Raw genomic sequence first — 19,274 nt, 5'->3', positions numbered from 1 at the left:
ACAGGCCAAGAAGATTCTGTACTTTCCCATCACCTGGATCCCTCTTACCCCTCCCTTTGCAAAATGTATTATAAATAAGCACTTTGTGCCCAAATATATGACTCTTGACAAGCATTTGCTTCCTTGAGTCCATTCTCTCTCTCGCCCGTTCTTCCAGGATTGTAATCCTCTTCGTCCCTCATGAATAACCTAGGACCTGCAGGTCGGGTCACCTCCCCAGTATCTGGGTTGAAGGTGTGCACCGCCACATTTGGCCTCTTCACTTCTTAGCAACACTGAAATCACCAGCCTGGGCTTGCAAATAGACTTTTATTATCATTGAGGAAGAGGACACATAACCTACTCAGTTTTCAAGAACATATGTTCAAGGTATATGCCATCAGATAGTAGGTGGGACCATTATTCATCAATTGAATTATGCTCACATCATCACATAATGTTTTGTTATAAGCACTGCCAAAGGAAAAACAAGATGTCAGTACTCAAATGGGAGTGAAGCTTATCAACTGATAATTAGACTGTGGTTTCATCACAGTCCTGAATTTGTTTAAAACGTTTTTAATACTTATGTGTCGTGTGTGTATGTATATGCATGCACTCCTGTGTGTGTACCTGAGTGTGTATGTGCCTAAGTGTTCGTGGCTAGGAACTCTCCAGTACCAGCAAGCCAAGCAGGAATTGGCCAATGGGACAAAATCAAACTAAAAAGTCTCTCCACAGCTTAGTGGAGGAAACAAACAAAACACCAAAACCAACCAACCAACAATAAAACATCAATCAAGAGAAGGATGAGAAACCCCACAGAGTGTGAGGAAAAAATTGAAATAAGTTTTCATTGTGTATAGCCCAGATTTGCAATGAATTTGAATGTAGCATAGGCTAGCCTCTAACTTGAGGTAATTCTTCTGCCTTAGTTTCCTGCATGCTGGGATTATAGCTGTGTGCCACTATGTTCAAAGGGAGACATATCTATAAGCCATACATGTAATATAAATTATACTGGTAAACTGTCATGTGCTGTTGGCCCTTCTTGAAAGGGGACTCTGGGTGAACAACTTCAGTCCCAGGCAGAAACAGGTGGATCTCTGAGTTCAAGGTCAGCCTGATTCCAAGACAGCAGAGGCTACACAGAGATATACTATAAGGGGGGTGGGGACTCTTTTTTTTGGTGGGGGAGACAGGGTCAGGGTGTCCTGCTAAATGGCAATCAACACTTGCTTCAGCAGCCTGGGTGCAGGGTTTGGGGCCTGTACCACCACACCACAATCACTGAAGGTAACTTGGATGAAGGCAAGTACAACTCAAAGGAAAATTAGCCAAATGGAAATAGTGACAGCTCACTGATGAAGCAACCCAAGTGGGGCCCACACTCAGGAGAACCCATCCTGCCACTGAAGACAAGACACAAGGATGCAGTCCCCCTACTTCTACTGTGGGCCTGAGACTGCTGACATAATAACTGGATCCCAAGAACTAGCAATTCGTTCTTTTCCCTCCTTCCCTCCCTTCATTCCTAATACATAATCTCTCTCTAGAGCCCTGGCTGTCCTGAGACTCACTATGTAGACCAGGCTGGCCTCAAACTGACAAGAGAGCCACTTGACTCTGCCTCCAGAGTGTTGGCATTAAAGGTGTGTGTTATGCTTAGCCAATTCCTACTTTTGTTTGTGATGGTTTTGCAATTAACCCATCTGGCTGCCAAATTTCCTAAACAGCAGAAGGTGACCTTGAACTTCTGGATCCTCCTGCCTCTACTTAAATATTACACACACACAGCACCATGTCTGACCTGTATGATGATGGAGGTCATAAATATAGTCATATCTCTTTATAGAAAGTTCATTTCTCTTTTAAAAATGCATTTTACATAGATACATATTTAAACTTTAAAATTTAAGTTTAAATGAACTTTAAAAGCATTGGTGTGACGGTGTCAGTCAGATCTCCTGGAACTGGAGTTATAGACAGTTGTGAGCTGCCATGTGGATGCTGGAGATTGAACCCAGGTCCTCTGGAAGAGCAGCCAGTGCTCTTAACTGCTGAGCCATCTCTCCAGCCCCAGAAATGTTTTAAAATTAATGTCCAGTTTAAGTTAAAAGGCCGAGCTTACCATGGCTGTTTCCCACATCTCCTATTTGGTAGCCGATAACACCTCCTGAGCAGCAGGCTTCTCTCCTCCCATGCGTACACATCCAAAGAGCCATCAATAAAGGTGACAATGACATAAACTGGGTCCTTCAAAGAACACCCAAATGTGAGTAGGCTGCAGTCAATGTCAGGTCAAAAGACAAGGAAAGGGGCTAGGAGATGGTCCATCAGGTAAAGGCACTTGCTGAGCAAGCCTGGTGCTCTGACCATGTAAAGGTGGAAAGAGAGAGACTAACTCCAGGAAGTCGGCCTCTGGGCTCTGCAAGTGCTCACGCTCGTGCCAATGCACAAACACACCCCAACTGTATGAAGTTTCAAAAATGTAAATCTATTTTTGTTAAAACCCACTGGAGGGGAAATATTCCAAACGTACCGCCGATAGTCTCAAGATCTCTTCTGGGTAGTACTGAAATCTCTGCAGAATGTAGCCGTCCATGCTAAAGACCAAGAGAGAGTACATAGTTGAACAGACAATCACGTTCTTGTCACTGACTCCGATCCATTGCGGGATCTCTTCATAACCTGGGAACTCGAAACTTGCTACCAAATGTTCTGTTCCAAACAAACACAAAATATAGACAATTTTTCAATCATTTAATTAAGAGCAAAATCTTCAGCAGTTAAGACCACTGACTGCTCTTCCAGAGATCCTGAGTTCAATCCCCAGTAACCACATGATGGCTCGCAACCATCTGTAATGGGATCTGATGCCCTCTTCTGGTGTGTCTGAATACAGCGACAGTGTATTCACGTTAAATAAATAAATAAATAAATAAATAAATAAATACGTTTTTTAAAAAAGGTAAGAGCAAAGCCATAAACGCTTACTGAAAATCATATCCCTACTTCCATGGCGTGCTAATCGGATAGAGATAATGAAAACCATCCACTGGTCTTTCAAGTCCATGTCCTTGGCCACTAAAGGGCAGAAAAAGACAACTGTACAGGGAAGGACAGTTTTTGTCTTTCTCAAAAACAAAAAACCCCAAATGACAAGCAATAACGAACTGTATTTTTGGGTGGCAAAATTGCAAACTTCTATCTTCAAAAATACTTAAATCACAGTCCATAACAGTAGCAAAATTACTGTTATGAAGTATCAATGACAGTAACTTAGTGGCTGGGGTGACCCTCAGTGCCACATGAGAACTGTGTGAAAGTTCAATCGGAAGCATTAGGAAGGTTGAGAAGCACTGGCTTAAAGGACAGAGACACTTAAATACCAAGCCTGACAACCTAGTTCAATTCCTGGAGTACCACATGATGGAGGAGAGAAACCAAATCCCTCAAGTTGTCCCCTGACCTCAATAAATGTGCTTGTAGCATGAATACCTAATAATATAAAGACAATTTGAAAAGAAATCCTGTCCGGGCAGTGGTGGTGCACACCTTTAATCCCAGCACTTGGGAGGCAGAGGCAAGCAGATTTCTGAGTTTGAGGCCAGCCTGATCTACAGAGTGAGTTCCAGGGTAGCCAGGGCTACACAGAGAAACCCTGTCTCGAAAAACCAAAAAACCAAAAAAACAAACAAACAAAAAAAATCCTATGTCTCCCACAAGAGCTCATCATAATCTATAAATAATGCTTGTCTTTTTTTTTTTTTTTTTTTTTCATTCAAGACAGGGTTTCTTTGTGTAGCCATGGCTAACCTGGAACTTGCTCTGTAGACCAGGCTGGCCTCAAACTTGGAGATCCACTGGACTCTGCTGGGATTGTGGATTACCTTGTGATGATGCTTGTTTTAGTAAAGGGAGCAGCAGGCTCCTTGGACAGAAGTGAACTTGTGCCTGTTTGATGGTCACTACACTCGTGAGCTATGATTTTCTTGGGCAGACATGTTTCCATTTCCGTTCTGTATTAGGGACTGGGTTCTACTGTCTCACTATGTATCCCTGGCTAACCTTGTACTCACTGTTTAGATCAGGCTGCCATAGAACCCAGATAAATCTGCCTGTCTCTCCTCCTAAATGCTGGGATTAAAGGTGTGCATTACAATGCTTGGCCTTTCATTTTTATTATTTTTTAACTTTATCAGTGTGTGTGTGTGTGTGTGTGTGTGTGTACAGGTCTGCGTGGGTGTATGTATGCATGTGCACATGCTAAACCATCTTGTCAGCTCCATCTTTTTTGTTTGTGAGACAGCATCCTCTATGACGCATCCTGACCCAGTCTCATGATTTTGGGCATGCACTAGCATGTTTGGCGTGAGAATTCTCCAAGGTTTACCTTTAACAGTTAGTTGGTTCCCAATCTCTTCCAGCTTCATATCAAATGTGGCAAATTTTGTGAGATTTTGGAATGTTCTTCTGGACATCAGGGTTATCCTGTCTTCCCTTCTTGGGGTCCAGCAGGCTCCTTGGCATAATGAGAAGGAGAGAATGGTAGATAGAGGGGCAGGGAATTCCAATGTCCTCATTAAGCTGTCCAGGAAATACACCTGCAGAGTACAATCAATGAAGAGTCACACCTCTGTAGCCTGGCACATGTGCAGTGCAGACAAGGAGCTTTCAAAGAAAACCAGGAGTGGCTACATCTGTTCTTCACCCAGCACAGGGTGGAACAGTCATTGCTCTCATTCAGAGTCGAAATAACTCACCATCTTCCCGCCCCTCCCATCACATTCAGAGACAGAATGGAGTCCCTGTCCCAGGTCAAAGGGCGCCTCGGTCACCCTACTGTAATGGACTCATCAGGCAGAGATTGGTTAAGTACATTTTCGCTGTGCAGAGAACTACTCCAGGGCTGTTCTGGATTTTTTTTTTTTTTAAATGAGGCATTGAGACTGTCTTCTGTAACCCAGGTTGCTTTGAAAGTATGTTGATGTATAAAACCAAATGAATATGCTTGGGCCCTGAGAAGTACTTGGCCTGTGGGCGGACCATCTCTCTCATAATACCTAAGAACCAAGCACCAGAGAGCTGTCAGTTAAGAGAGAAGGCAGTATATAAAGCACTGAGTATGGTAGCACTTATGTGAAATGTGTCATGGGGTGGGTAGGCGTGTCAGCCAGTGATAGAAAATTGCTTCCAGATCAGGACCAGCAAAGGTTTCTGGGGCTGTTATGTCACCTGCCTTTGTCCTTTGGCTGAGCCACATTTCAAGGACATTTCACAAATAGACATTTGCCATTGTGGTCGGTCACGTGACTGCTTCCAAGCACAATATTGTTTCCAACTATAGAAATGGCTTTCCTTATGATAGGGCCTAGGAGGGCAGGAGTGATCTGCCTGAACCTCCCTGGGGACTGTTCCTTCCCACCATCTCCCACCTTCACCCTGGAATTGCTAGAACAGACCTACCCTTGGCAAGACATGTTCGTGTTCCTTAGTCAGAAAGACCCATTTCTTCTGAGGAGAGCAGTAGAGTTCTTCAATCCTGGATTGAAATGCATGGGCTTTGGAAATGAGGTGTAAGTCGGGAATCCTAAAGATGTAGAGATTACCCTCAGAATCACCTGCCTGAAATCAGAGCACCGGCACCCAGTCAGTGGGAAAAGGTTAAGCATGGAGGGGGCAGTGTTATCTGCTCTAAGATACACCACTATGTCTTCAAGTTCAGTAACAAGAGATCTAAAGTTCTGAGCAGCCTATGTCACAGAGCATCTGGGATGATCATGGAATAAGACTCTCTAGACCTGGGGGGGGGATGACTCAGTGGGTAATTGTGGAGAGAGAGAGAGACAGAGAGAGAGAGAGAGAGAGAGAGACAGAGAGAGAGACAGAGAGAGAGAGAGAGAGAGACAGAGAGAGAGACAGAGAGAGAGACAGAGAGAGAGACAGAGAGAGAGATAGAGAGAGAGACAGAGAGAGAGACAGAGAGAGAGACAGAGAGAGAGACAGAGAGAGAGATATCAACCCTAGGCCTCCAATGGCTTTTTCTGACCTTCAAGCATGCACGCGATACATAGACACACATGCAGGCAAAATATTCACACGCAAAATAATTCTTTTCCTTTTGGGTTTTTTTGAGACAGGATTTTAGGATTTCTCTGTGTAGCCCTGGCTATCCTGGCCTCACTCTGTTCACCAGACTGGCCTCAAACTCTAGAAATTCACCTGCTTCTATAGCATGCACCATGTCCTGCAGCATTTTTTAAAGAAACTTTTGTAGGGCAAAGTAGCATATTACCTTTAATGCCAACACTCAGAAGACAGAGACAGTTTGAACTCAGAGAGTTAGACCACCCTAGTCTACACAGTGAGTTCTAGGCCAGCCAGGACTACATCATGAGATTCTGTCTCAATCACATGAAGTAGGGTATGTGTAAAAATTTTCCAAGCCCTAAAACCCTCCTCCCTAGGACTCACTGGGACATGAATGTTATCCTTTGTTCTCAAAATCATTCACATTTTCTCTCTATTGTCTCTACCCAAATTCATGGATTCAGCAATAATAGACATTTCAAAGGCAAGAAGATGTAAACCCACTTGAAAAGGTTGTGTGTGTACGTGTGTGAGTGTTATATGTATATTTATGTGTGCGTATGTAGATTATGGAAACCAAAGAAGAATGCCAGGTATCTTGTTATCCTCTTCTCCTGATTTCCTGAGAGTCTCTTATTGAGCCTGGACTTAGGCTGGCTTGGCTAGCAGCCGTCTAGTCCCAGTGACCCTTGTGTTTCCATCCCCTACACTACGGGGGTTACAGGCACCTTTAGCCACAGCTCACTTTTTATGTGAGTGTCAGGGATTTGAACTCCGGTCTTCATGCTTGCACAGAAAACACTGCTACCCACTGAACCATCTCTCCCCAGATGCCAGGAAAGAATTTTAAAATGATATTTTTAAGAGAATGGCTTTAAAAAAAATGGACATGAAGTAGGCTAAGGGATGGCCATGTTTTCTGTATACTGTGATTGACTCTCAGGGTTTGCAGAGACTCCAAGATGGCAAGTTAAGATTTGACAGTAATGGGACCTCAAATTGACCAGTGTTTTGTTCTATGTGCCTATTCTAGATTTTGGGGTCACTTACCAAGACAATCGGGCCATCCTTTGTAAAGACAGCTTCCAGTGATACACAGGAAAGTGACAGCCTGTAAGTTGCCAGAGGTTGACCCTTGTGACAGTCCCACAGTTTGATAGTTTGTTGAATATCTACAGTGACCACAACCTGCATCTCAGGGAGGGTCGTCAACATCTTGATGTAGATGCCATATTTTGACATTTCCGAAATCATCACACCCTGGGGAACAAGAGCATCATCATGTCTGAGCACCTCTAGTTCAGCTGCTTTCACCCACCAGCTTAATGTGGAAGCCTCCTCCACACTGGAACCCCTTCTTACTTACAAGAAAAGAGCATGGAAGTTCTAAGCATCCCTCAATGGACATGGGAGCACATGCCTAGAATCCCAGTCAAGCAAGGCAGAGGCATAAAGGTCACTAGAAGCTTGAGGCCAGTCTGCTCTGCAATGTTAAGTTGCAGGCAACTTGGAACTACATTACAAGACTATCTCAAAAAAAAAGAAAAAGAAACACAGAGCTGGAGAGCTGGCTCAGCATTTAAGACCACCAGCTGTTCTTAACCAAAGGACCTGGGTTCAATTCCCAGCACACATGTGACAGCTTATAACTGTCTGTAACTCCAGTTCCTGGGGACATGACACCCTCACAGGGACATACATGCAGGCAGAAATACCTATGTACATAGAAATATAAAGAAATACAAAGAAGGAAAACAAACATCTGGATTATTATGGCAGGAGTCGACAGGAAACAGGACACATACATTGTGATCAGACAAAAGCACACATTCACTATTCAGACCAGAAAGAACATGGCTGTCACATGGCTCACCAGGGAAGGGCACCTGCCACTAAACCTGATGACAGGGCTTCAATCCTCAGGAACCACATGGAAGGGGGACCTAACTCCCACAAACATGTATGAAGAACAATCAGCAGCCCTGTGCTCAACGCCATTTCACCTTCACTAACAGTGCAAGCAGGGAGCAGGTGCCTATTGTCACTTCTGGTGGGGCTAGATTTGTTGTTGTTGTTTGTTGTTGTTGTTGTTGTTTCAGAGACAGGGTCACTCTATACCCCTGGCTTTCCTAGAACTCACTATGTAAATCAGGCTGGCTTCAAACTCACTGGCCTCTGCCTCTTGAGTGTTGGAGTTGAAGGCCCAGGCAGTATTATGTTTTATAACACATGAAACAAACCTATCTACAATGAATCAATTCCAAAACTGGTTATTGTATCATCAATTCTTCTACACTGCAAATGAGAAAAGCAGGTTCTTTTCCAGACTTTTCTTTAGCTTAAAGAAAAAAAAAATTAAGGGCCTAGAAAGATGGCTCAGTGGTTAAGAGAACCAACTATTCCTCCAGAGGTCCTGAATTCCACTCCCAGCAACCACGTGGTGACTCAAAACCATCTGTAATGGGATCTGATGCCATCTTTGGGCATGCAGGTATACATGCAGATACAGCAAATAAAATAAATAAGTTTTTCTTTAAAAAAAAATCACACACTCTCACACACTCTCACACATTCTCACACGCACTCACACACACTCACACACACTCACACTCACACACACTCACACACACTCACACACAGTCACACACACTCATACACACTCATACACACTCATACACACTCATACACACTCATACACACACACACACACACACACACACACACACACACACACACCACCAGCAGCAGCATCAATAACAAAAAGCCAAAAGCATAATTAAATTTAGTAAAATATTAGAGGCATCAATCAATATAGCCATTTCTAAGCCCTAGCTCCATTTGCATGAAAATTATTACCTCTCCTTCCCTCTAAACGTAATCTCCCCTTTGAGTCAATCTTGCCTCCTTTGAAAGGCCACCTGGTGAAGTCCTTGTCACTATGGAACACATGACTCAGTCTCACAAGGTTGAGGTCCAGCTCCACTCCGTGCTCCCTCTGACAGGTACAATGATGATGCACTACTGGATCCTGCCTAGCACTTAGGAGGCAGAGGTCGGAGGGTCCCCATGAGTCCGAGGCCAGCCTGGACTGCACAGTGAACTCTAGGACAGCCTGATATTGTCCTAAACAGGCTCCTCCTAACCCCCCCCCCCCAAATAAAAACCAACAAAACCCTCAAAACCTCCAACCCCAAGATCATCCTGTTCATTATGTTCCATCTTCAGTTTGCTGTAGGAGACGATGTTTATAAACATTGAGATCATGTCTAACAAGATAAAAACCCCTTTGCTGGGTGTGTTGGGCTACCCCTTTAGTCCCAGCACTCAGGAGACAGAGGCAGGCAGATCTGAGTTGGAGGCTAGCCTGGTCTACATAGTTGCAGGCCAGCTAAGACTACAGGTTGAGACCTTCTCTCAGACAGACAGAACCAACCAACCTTAAGAATGGATTAATGTTCACTCCATTAGACTCCTTTATCTTCTTTCTGTCTTTTTTGGGGGGCAGGGGAGGGTTGAGATAGGATTTCTCTGTATAGCCCGGCTATCCTGGAACTCACTCTGTAGACCAGGCTGACCTTGAACTCAGAAATCCACTTGCCTCTGCCTCCCAAGTGCTGTGATTAAAGGCATGTTCCACCATTGCCCTTTTACCTTTTAAAATAAAAAATCTTTGAGAGAACGGAGGATAATGAAGAAACATGTACTGAGGTATCCAGCAGTCACACAGTTCTCTCCTACAATGGCTCAGAGCTGGCTGTCTCACAAGTCAGAGTACACAAGAGAAAAATACTCTTTATAAAGCAGCAGGGACTGCACAGTGGGAATCTAGTATCATAACGCTGAGACAAGCCATGAGCAATGTCCTCAAGAACCACAGGCATGGCCAGTCCTGTGTTCTTTCCCACTGGTACTAGGGTCCCCACCATCCCTCTCCCAGGGCATCATATGGGCCCCTAGCACTCACAACACCATAGAAAACAGAGATTCTCTACCTACACAGGTGTGCTGGTGCCAGATCAAGCAACACTGCCACAGCTCTAGCTGGATTTCCTTTCCTAAGACACACAGCCCAGGAAGGTCTCAAGAGAACTGTGCTCAGAGCAAGCCACACCTTGTTCTGTTAGCTCCTGGGGTGAGGTTCCCCAAACCCTGGTAGACACTATCAGAGAAAGAATCACGTGGAGAACAGCTGTGTCAATTGTTCCACACCCCCCCCCAAGAGAGCACAGCTCCACTGTGCTCCCCAGGCAAAGAGTGGGGGCCCATTCTCCTAGTGCCACAGCCAATGAGAGGGCATGGCCAGCTCTCCTTATGCCCTCATGGCCAGCTCTCCTGACTACCACAGGTAGTGAATTGAGGGAGGGCATCACCCCCACATCCATGCCAGCAGATTGCCTCTAAGCACATCTGTAGATATTTCTCTAATTAATCATCAGTGTGGAAGGACTCAGCCCACTATCGGCAGTGCCACTGCCAGGCTGGTGGTCCTGGGTGGTATAAGAAAGCTAACTCAGCAAGCCATGGAGAGCGAGCCATAAAGAATGACCAATCCTCCATGGTCTCTGCTTCAGTTTCTGTCTGAGCCTCCTCTGATGAACTCACCTCTGAGTTCATTCCTCCAAGTTAGTTTTGGTCATGGCCTTTTAACACAGCAAAAGAAAGCACAAACACACAAACGTGTGGCAAACTATAGTATGTGGTAAATGTCAGTTCTCAAGACTCTCCAGATATCCAGACATGAGATCAAGCTGGATTATGGGATTTCTGACTGTTAGATAAAAACCATGGTTCCTCAGGAACTTCTGAAACAAGTTCCCATCTGCCAAAAGGTATCTTTAGCCTTGTTTTTGCTACTGTTACTATGTACTATGTTACAATGTACTCTCTTTACTTACTAGATACATCCTAGATCAAATAAACACAGATTGTCTAACTCCAATATACTTAACAGATACTGGCTCTCATTCCTGTCAGAAATCTGCTAAATGTAATGTTCAATGTTACTATGGTAACTATGTTACTATGCTTTTCTAATGTTAAAGCTTACTAGGATAGACAGAGACTACCAAATTCTGACAGTGAACCCCTGTTGTGAACCTTGACTGGCTTGGGGGCCAAAATGTTGGGACCCGTGCTCTTCCTCAACGCTTTGCTGCTAAGTGCTCTGGTCAAGAGAGAGAGAATGGGGCTAGAGGGGCAATGGACACGAAGAATGGAGACAAGACAGGGTGTGATCAAGTCTCGTTTCTCTAGTCTCTTTTGTCTTAAGTCTTTCTCTCAAGTCTCAAGTCTATAAGTCTCAAGTCTCTCTTATTGAAGGGAAATCTGAGGTATTTATACGCTTTTGCCACGTGCCTTGCAGGCGTTGATATGACGTAAGCCTTACAGGTGTCTATAGTGTGGATAGCACGTGCACTGGGCACCTTGTAGGCTTGGATACCACGTGTGCCTTACAGGCATGTATGGCTCGTGGACAGCACGTGAACTGCATGCCTTGCAGGCATGGCTACCACATGTACCTTGCAGCTGGGGGCAGTAAACAGCAACACAAAATATGTGGGATATCAGAGTGTGCTTCAGCTGTTGTAGGCTATTGAAAACCAAATCTCTTATTAGGGTATATGGTTCCAGATGGCTGCAAAGATAATCTAGCCCCTTTCTGCTAAAAGTCGGCTCCCAACAAACCCCCAACTCCCAAGGTCTCTGAGTGATACGGGCAGATGACAACAAGACTGCCTGGATTGTGATATGATAACCACTGAGAAACTCCGACCCATTGCCTTGCCCACTGCCAGGGCTTGGTCTAAACTGTGGACAGAGGACACCCAGAGAGTTACATGTCTCATATTGCCTAAGACAAGTGAGTCATTTCTCCCACGTTCCTCCCCCACAGGAAAAAGTGTCTCATCTTCTGGGTCTAATGGCCAAACTACCTCTGCCAGAGTCACAATGGAATTGTCCACTGCAGGTCCCACCATATTGATAACTATTGTCTCCAAGGAAAACAACCGAGCTGACAAAGTAGCTCGAGCTGTCTCACCCACCACAGTACACTCTTACACTCCTCCAAGGTCCTTACTTCCTTGACATCCCCCCTCAAAAATAACACTAACCTGTCATTTCCCCTTTTGCTTAAGACCCTGACCTCGGCCTACCAACTCCTTAATGTCATGCAACCTGGGCACTTTAAAGATTGCTGGCTATGTGTACCCCCTGAAAAAACTCACAATTGCCACTTACAGCTTCTCCAGTGACCCTGTCAAGTCATCTTACTTCACCTGTCACCAGCTGCCCTGACTCTGCTGTTGCCAAGACTCCATACATTTTTTCTATCACTCTTAACTATAGACTTAAGGTGTTTCTCATATTAATCTATATAATCAACTATCATATTCACAAGGTCAAAATTTCAAGTTTCTTTAATTGTCTCTTAAATGTAACCTTAAAAGGTTTATCTTCGTGCTAAATTTATATAGATTCAATCTCCCAGATAGAAGGAAAAAGCCCTTCTTGCTCCTTCTGCTCCACAAAAGGTTTTTGTCTTCCCTAAATGCATCTCAAATAGTGTTCATGCTGTTAAGAGATTTATCTCTTTTGTAAACTTATAAGCTCCAGGAAACCCACTCAGATCCATGTATCATAGACCAAACAGACTCCATCTAGATAAGTACACTTGCCAATCAATAGCCTAAGTTTCTACCTGTTACCTATTCCAGAGGATGGGATTTCTCTCTTGTTCCCTGAGATTGGGACTTCTCTCACTCCAACCACCAAGACCTAAAGGTTTCAAATGTACACCTAAGAAGATTATTCTCCCCAAAGTACTAAACTTTATTCTCTACCTCTAATATATATACATATTTCAGCATCTTGCTATGTCCAGGCATCTACTCAAAATCTGTATCCAGAACAGCTCCAGAGAAACAACAGATGTGCCAGCACCTGCTCTCACAGACACAGATGCTTCTACTACACCTGCTTCTTCCTATCCACAGATGGTCCCACAGATCCTAGATAGCAAAGAAACAGCCAATTCTCCTAAGACTGGACCAACATCCCCATCTTCGTTTTCTTAGGTTTCACAGGGACACAACACCTCAAAGTCAGCAGGAAACAGCTAAAGATCAAGATGGTCCTATCCCTGGTTCACCACCACCTCTTTCTAGTTTCTCCTTTTAATAATTAAACCAAAATGGAGGAATGTCAGCATGCCTTCTAGGCTCCAGCCTAGGCAACAGCCAGGTAGGCCTGGCTTTCCATAAAAGGGGCTGTTTGTCCCCTCCTTGCTCTCTCTGCCCCTTCAGTCTGACTCTTTTCTCTCCTTAACCCCCTTTTCCCTTTTCACTCTCCCCCTCCCCTCCTCTCTTTCTCTCCTCCCTTCTCAATGCCTTAAATAACCTCTATTCTATACTATACCCATCATATGTTTGCTACCTCAGGGGGAAGGGATGCCTCAAGGTCGGCCCACCAAGGTACCCTCCCACCTCACCAGACTTTGCTCATAAAACATATCCTGGTTTTTAAAAAACACAACATAATCTACTTCTTTCTCTGTCTGCTCTGGACTCTTCTAGATGCCTCTGGCTGCTCTCTCATATCTACAGTAAACAACCTTAATCATTATCATGGAGAGTCATGTCAGCAGTTTCTTTACTGAATCCCCTCAAATAGCAAAAAAAAAAAAAAAAAAAAAAAAAAAAACCTCAAAGCATTTCCAGCAAAATTAGGAACAAGACAAGTATATCCACACTCTCTACTCTCCCTCAAAATGGTATTGTTTTAGCTAGAATAATCAAACAAGGGAAGCAAACAAAAGGGATGCCAATAGGAAAGAGAAGCCAGAGTTGCCTCATTGGCAGACACTATGAGCCTGTACTTAGAGACCCCGAGAAACCACAGGAACACTCTTAGAACTGATAAACTTCCAGCAGATTGATAGGCTATGAACTTAACATGGAAAAAAATTAGTGCCCTTCCTATACAGCAATAGACACAGTGAGAGAGGATCAGGGAAGCCATCCCATCCACAGCAGCCTTGAAACACCACCCTGAAATGGCCTGGTGGATGTGGTACACACTTTTGATCCCAGCAGGCAGAGGTTGGCAGATCTCAGAGTTTGAGGCCAGCCTAGTCTACAGAGCAAGTGTCCCCCAAGGCTCTCACACAGTGAAACCCTGTTCCAAACCAAAAATACAACAACAAACAAACCCTGGAGTAAGAGGCCAGAGTGATGGTTCAGCAGCTCAGAGCAAGTAATGTTCTTGCAGAAGACCCTAGGTGGGTTCCCAAAGCCTACAGAACATCTCAGTCTCTGGCCTTGGCCAGCAGGCACCAACCACAAACTAACACAGGCACACACACACACATATAAAATAAAAAATATATCTGGCACCAACCATAAAATAACAAGGCACATACATATATAAAATAAAACAAAACATATCTTAAAAAGGAATACCTGGGGAAACCCAACCTAGTATGTGAATAATCTCTATGATGAAAACTTTGAAACACTGACAGGCACTGCAGAGATGGCTTAGCCGAGGACCCGAGTCCAGCCCACAGCTCCAGTGCCCACAGCTTACAGCCATCTACAACTACAGTTTTAAGGGACTTGACACCCTCTTGTGACCTCCACAGGCAGCAGACACACTTGCATCACACATACATATATGCACAGAAAACACTCATAAATCTAAAAAAAAGGGGGGGGGGAGAAATCAGGTGTGTGGTGTAAACCTTTTGACACATGGGGAGCCAAGGTAGGTGGATCTACATAGGGACTTCTAGGACAGTCAGGTCTATACATGGAGATCCTGTCTCATCATCACCAACAACAAAAAGAAGAAATCACAATTCACATCCAGGTAACTTTTGCTACTCATTGGCCAGACTCACCTCGTGAATATCCCAGGCGGAAATCTGGGCCTCAGAATTTGCAATACAGACAACTGATCTGTCTTGTCGGTTTCTTGTTAAGCCACGCCCTGAGATATAACATGCAAATTCCTGAAATCCTGCAAGGAAACCCCAACAATATTTAGACACCAGACTGTTGAGGGGCAACTCAAACCAAAAAAGGTATGTTTCAGTTTCCTCTACCTTGTAGAAGGCTTGTATAAAAGTTGTGGGAAGGATGAAGCAGACACAGTCAAGCACACTGCAGGTTGGTCATTGGTTCAGATACAGTTACTCTTTAATGTGCTTCTATAGATACAAAATGGGTACTGGGGGTTGGGTCTGGAACTCAGTGGGCAGAGTGCTTGGTTCTGTTCCTAGAGGCCTATAAACAGTAACCCAGTTCTCATTTGGAGGCAGAATAATTAAGGTCATTGGTGTTTTCTACATGAAGAATTTGAGGTCAGCCTGTGGTACATGAGATCCTGTCTTGGCAGAAAGAAAGAAAAAAGAAAGAAAGAAAGAAAGAAAGAAAGAAAGAAAGAAAGAAAGAAAGAAAGAAAGGGAGAGAGGAAGGAAGGAAGGAAGGAAGGAAGGAAGGAAGGAAGGAAGGAAGGAAGAAAACAAAGGAAAAAGAAGCAAAGAAAGAAACAAAGAGAAAAAGAAACAAAACAAATAAAACAGCCAGATATAAATATGTCCCAGTCCCAGTGAAGGCATGCTGCAGATCTTGAGTTTGAGGCTAGTGTAGTCTACAGATCAAGTTCCAGGCTACCCACAGTGATATAGTTTGAAAGCAAACAGAAAAGATAAGATTTTTCCCATCAGGAGAACCAATTCCACAAAGTTGTCTACACACACACACACACACACACACACACACACAAACACATACTGTGCCATGTACACATATCACATACACATGCTAAAAATAAGTGAAAGAAATTTAAAAGTATCTCTCCATCAGAAAGCTGTTCTGAGGAAGTTTTTAGAAAAAAAAGATAACTACTAAAGCCTATCTAGTAATTTCCCCCATTAAATTCTCTCTGTACTCTAGGGAAGGTATGAAGCCTTCAGGGCAAGGGAGCGATATATAGAGCTGGTTTTAAGATTTTGAGCAACCACTCAGCAGATCACAGATTGGTTCTATGGCTAGCCTAGCACGGCAGCCCCATCCCATTAAACCACAAGTCCCTTCCTCTTAATGAGTGAGAATGTAGGACTGCAGAGAATGGGAAAAACCAAGTGGGTGTCTCTTCTAGCAAACCTGTTGTCTTCATATGAATTTCCTTGTAAGTGAAATCTTCTGGCTTTGCCCGGGACTTGGCATGTTCTTGCCATGTTTTATAATGAAAGAACTGCTTCCATGTCTCTGTGCCCAGGAGCTGCGGGGTGACGTCCTCACAGAAGAGCCATCTCTTCACACAGAGCTTCCTGCAATGCACAGTTACAATCCCATCAGGCTGACCCCAGTCACCTCACCTTAGAGCCACGGTTACAGTGAGCACAACTTTTATTCACTAACCATCCTCACACAGCAGAGGTCCAGGTCCAGACTCAGAAGGCCTCCTCTTCCCTTCCTGCCCCATCTCATGCCTTCTTCCCATCCCACCCTTCCCCTCTCCTTACTTCCACAGGATGTCACTGCTTGCAATTGCATTCCAGTCCTATGGGAGAGAAAAGAATCCTTAAATCAACAACAGCCCCCTTACCCTTGCTCTCAATTTGGTCTGTGCTGGGCCTACACAGGTTAATCAAGCACAGTCCTAGCTCCCCAGGCCCAGCCAGCCTGGAGAGACCTACCCCAGCAAACACAAGTCACCTTGGGAGGGCTCAGAGGAAGGAGGGCCGGTCTCCACAGGTCTGACAGGGAGTCTCAAGGATGCCACATATCAGCAGCACTTCCCCTGAAGGCAGCTTGTTCTTTTCATTTAGCAGAATGTTGTTGTCACTGTTGCTGCTCTGAGATAGGGTGTCTAAGTAGCCTGGGCTGGTTCTAAATTCATGTAATTGAGTATGACCCAAACTCCTGCCATCTTGCTTCCACCTCCCAAGTGCTTCAATTACAGGCATGTGCCACCACTCCTGCCTCATTGAACTGTAGTTGAGGTCTTCAGAGTGGATAATGCATGCTAACCCATGAGAATATATATCTGTTTGCTTTTCTGTATGTTGGCTCTCCTGTTGGTCAAGAGAAGCAGCTGAGTTCCTGAGACATTAATGTGTCAGAGCTGAGCAGACAGGTCTGAATGAGGTAAGTGTAAGGAGGGAAGAGAAGGACAAGAAGGAAGGGAAGGGAGGGAAGGAAGGGAAGGAAGGGAAGGAAGGAAGCCAGGCTGCCTGAGTACAATGCTGGGGTAGCTAAGACTCTAAGACTGAGCGGGAAAGGCCCAGGGTCTTATGATGCACCAGATGGAGAGTTCAGCCAAGGAGCTTTTACCTTGTTCACTTGGGCAGCCTGTAGCAAACTGAAGGCGTCCAGATAGGAGAAGATTTTCAGCAGTGGCACACTAGGCAAATAGAACTCCATCTTAAGGGGCCTAAGTCCACATTGACTCTTCTTTCTCCTCCCCAGCTTGCTCCAATTTTAAAGGCTTGGCCGAAGATTTAACAGAGCTGCCACCCGCAGCTCTTCAGGCTTTGATTGCAGCAAGCTGCAGGTGTGTAGACTCTCAGCCTCACACCAACACACACACACACACACTCACCGGAGCCAGATACACTCAGCTAAGAGTGTTCACACCTAAATTCACTCCACAGTGTTATTCATCTCATAGATGAGCTCAATAATCCCTGCCTGGCACTGTGGAGACCAAAAAAGTACATGAGCTGGGGTAGCCCCCATTGATGATGTACTTGTCAGAACTTTCGAGAAAATACAGAGTAACACGCTAATTTTCAACAGGCTAAAGACTGAGACTTTGTGTCAGAAATGGAAAAGTAAAAGGGCCATCCTGATTTTGTTCATGCTTGTTATGTTAGTAACCAGAAATCAGAATGTGTTTTCATTCAAACATTACCTTCTCCTGTGCAGCCACAGGGTAGGGCTTAAGTCCTGGACCCTTGGTAACTGTGCTCCTTTGTCATTTAAGATGATAACTTGGGGTAGGGGACTTAGCTGAGTGGTAGAGCACTTGCCTAGCAAGCACAAGGCCCTGTGTTCAGTCCTCAGCTCTGAAAACAAAAAAGACAAAATAATAAAGACAATAACTCAAGGAACCAGCGCTATGGCAGAGTGTACACAGACATACAGAATGGACGGATGCATGTATACTTATGTAGACATACACATACAAAACGAATATATGTATATGTAATGTCCGAGCTGCCCCACATTGGGCGGCCAAACTGTAACGGCCCACTCTGTTCTGCGGGTCTATCGAGAGAGAGTGTAGGGCAAGCGATGTGACGAATGGAGACAAGACAGAGGGTCTGATCAAGTCTTAAGTCTCCTTTATTGTGTCTCTCTCTCCTTTATTGTCTCTCTCCTTGTCTTCCGTATTCTCTCCATTGAAGGGAAATCTGGGGTATCTATAGGCTTTTGCCACGTGCCTTGTAGGTGTGGATATGACATAAGCCTTAAAGGCGTCTATAGTGTGGATAGCACGTGAACTGCATGCCTTGCAGGCGTGGATACCACATTCGCCCTGCAGCTGGGGGCAGTAAACAGCAAAACAAAATATGTGGGATATCAGAGTGTGCTTCAGCTGTTGTAGGCTGTTGAAAAACAAGTCTCACTTCAGGGTATATGGCTTGAGATGGCTGCAAAGCTGATAGCCAATTTCTGCTAAAAGTCGGCTCCCAACATGTATATACACACAGAGACATACAAACATACAAAATGGACATATGTATATACACACAGAGACACACACACATACAAAATGGACATATGTATATACACACAGAGACATACACAAACAAAATGGACATATGTATATACATACAGAGACATACTTCTTAAACTATGTTCTCTACTGAATCAGACTGACAATAGTTTTGAGGACTGCAGAACCCACCCCTGACTTTACTACTACAGAGTTGGAGGGTTGAATGTGAAGCACCCAGATAAAGCAAAGCAGCCTGAAGAGAGGACGACAGGCCACAGTGCAGGCTCCAAAAGGAGCCAGAGGCTTCCTGTGCTATACTTTTCTCAATTGTCTTTCTTTCTTTCTTACTTTCCTTTTTTCTTTGTTTTATTATGAGACAGGGTCTCACTATCTAGTCCTGGAACTTGATATATATAGTCCAGGCCTCAAACTTACAGATCAGCCTGACTCTGCCTCCCAAGGGCTGGCATGAA

The 19,274-nt window shown here is 44.4% G+C and overlaps 1 protein-coding gene across 1 annotated transcript; it reads right to left on the bottom strand.

The window, feature by feature from the left end:
• Window positions 1-350: 350 nt before the first annotated feature.
• On the bottom strand, window positions 351-17,501 carry LOC117693520 (F-box/WD repeat-containing protein 15-like). The gene is made up of 10 exons (XM_034484224.1): window positions 17,412-17,501; window positions 16,601-16,638; window positions 16,239-16,405; window positions 14,972-15,090; window positions 7,123-7,332; window positions 5,449-5,607; window positions 4,376-4,586; window positions 2,522-2,700; window positions 2,111-2,235; window positions 351-453 (listed from the first exon to the last, which is right to left on the bottom strand). Exons 1-10 carry the CDS (start codon window positions 17,499-17,501, stop codon window positions 351-353), a joined length of 1,401 nt encoding a protein of 466 aa, XP_034340115.1.
• Between the last annotated feature and the right edge of the window lie 1,773 nt (window positions 17,502-19,274).

Source organism: Arvicanthis niloticus, chromosome 21 (genome assembly GCF_011762505.2).
Source record: "Arvicanthis niloticus isolate mArvNil1 chromosome 21, mArvNil1.pat.X, whole genome shotgun sequence".
Classification (NCBI taxonomy): Eukaryota; Metazoa; Chordata; class Mammalia; order Rodentia; family Muridae; genus Arvicanthis; species Arvicanthis niloticus.
This window is presented reverse-complemented; position numbering and strand designations above follow the sequence as displayed.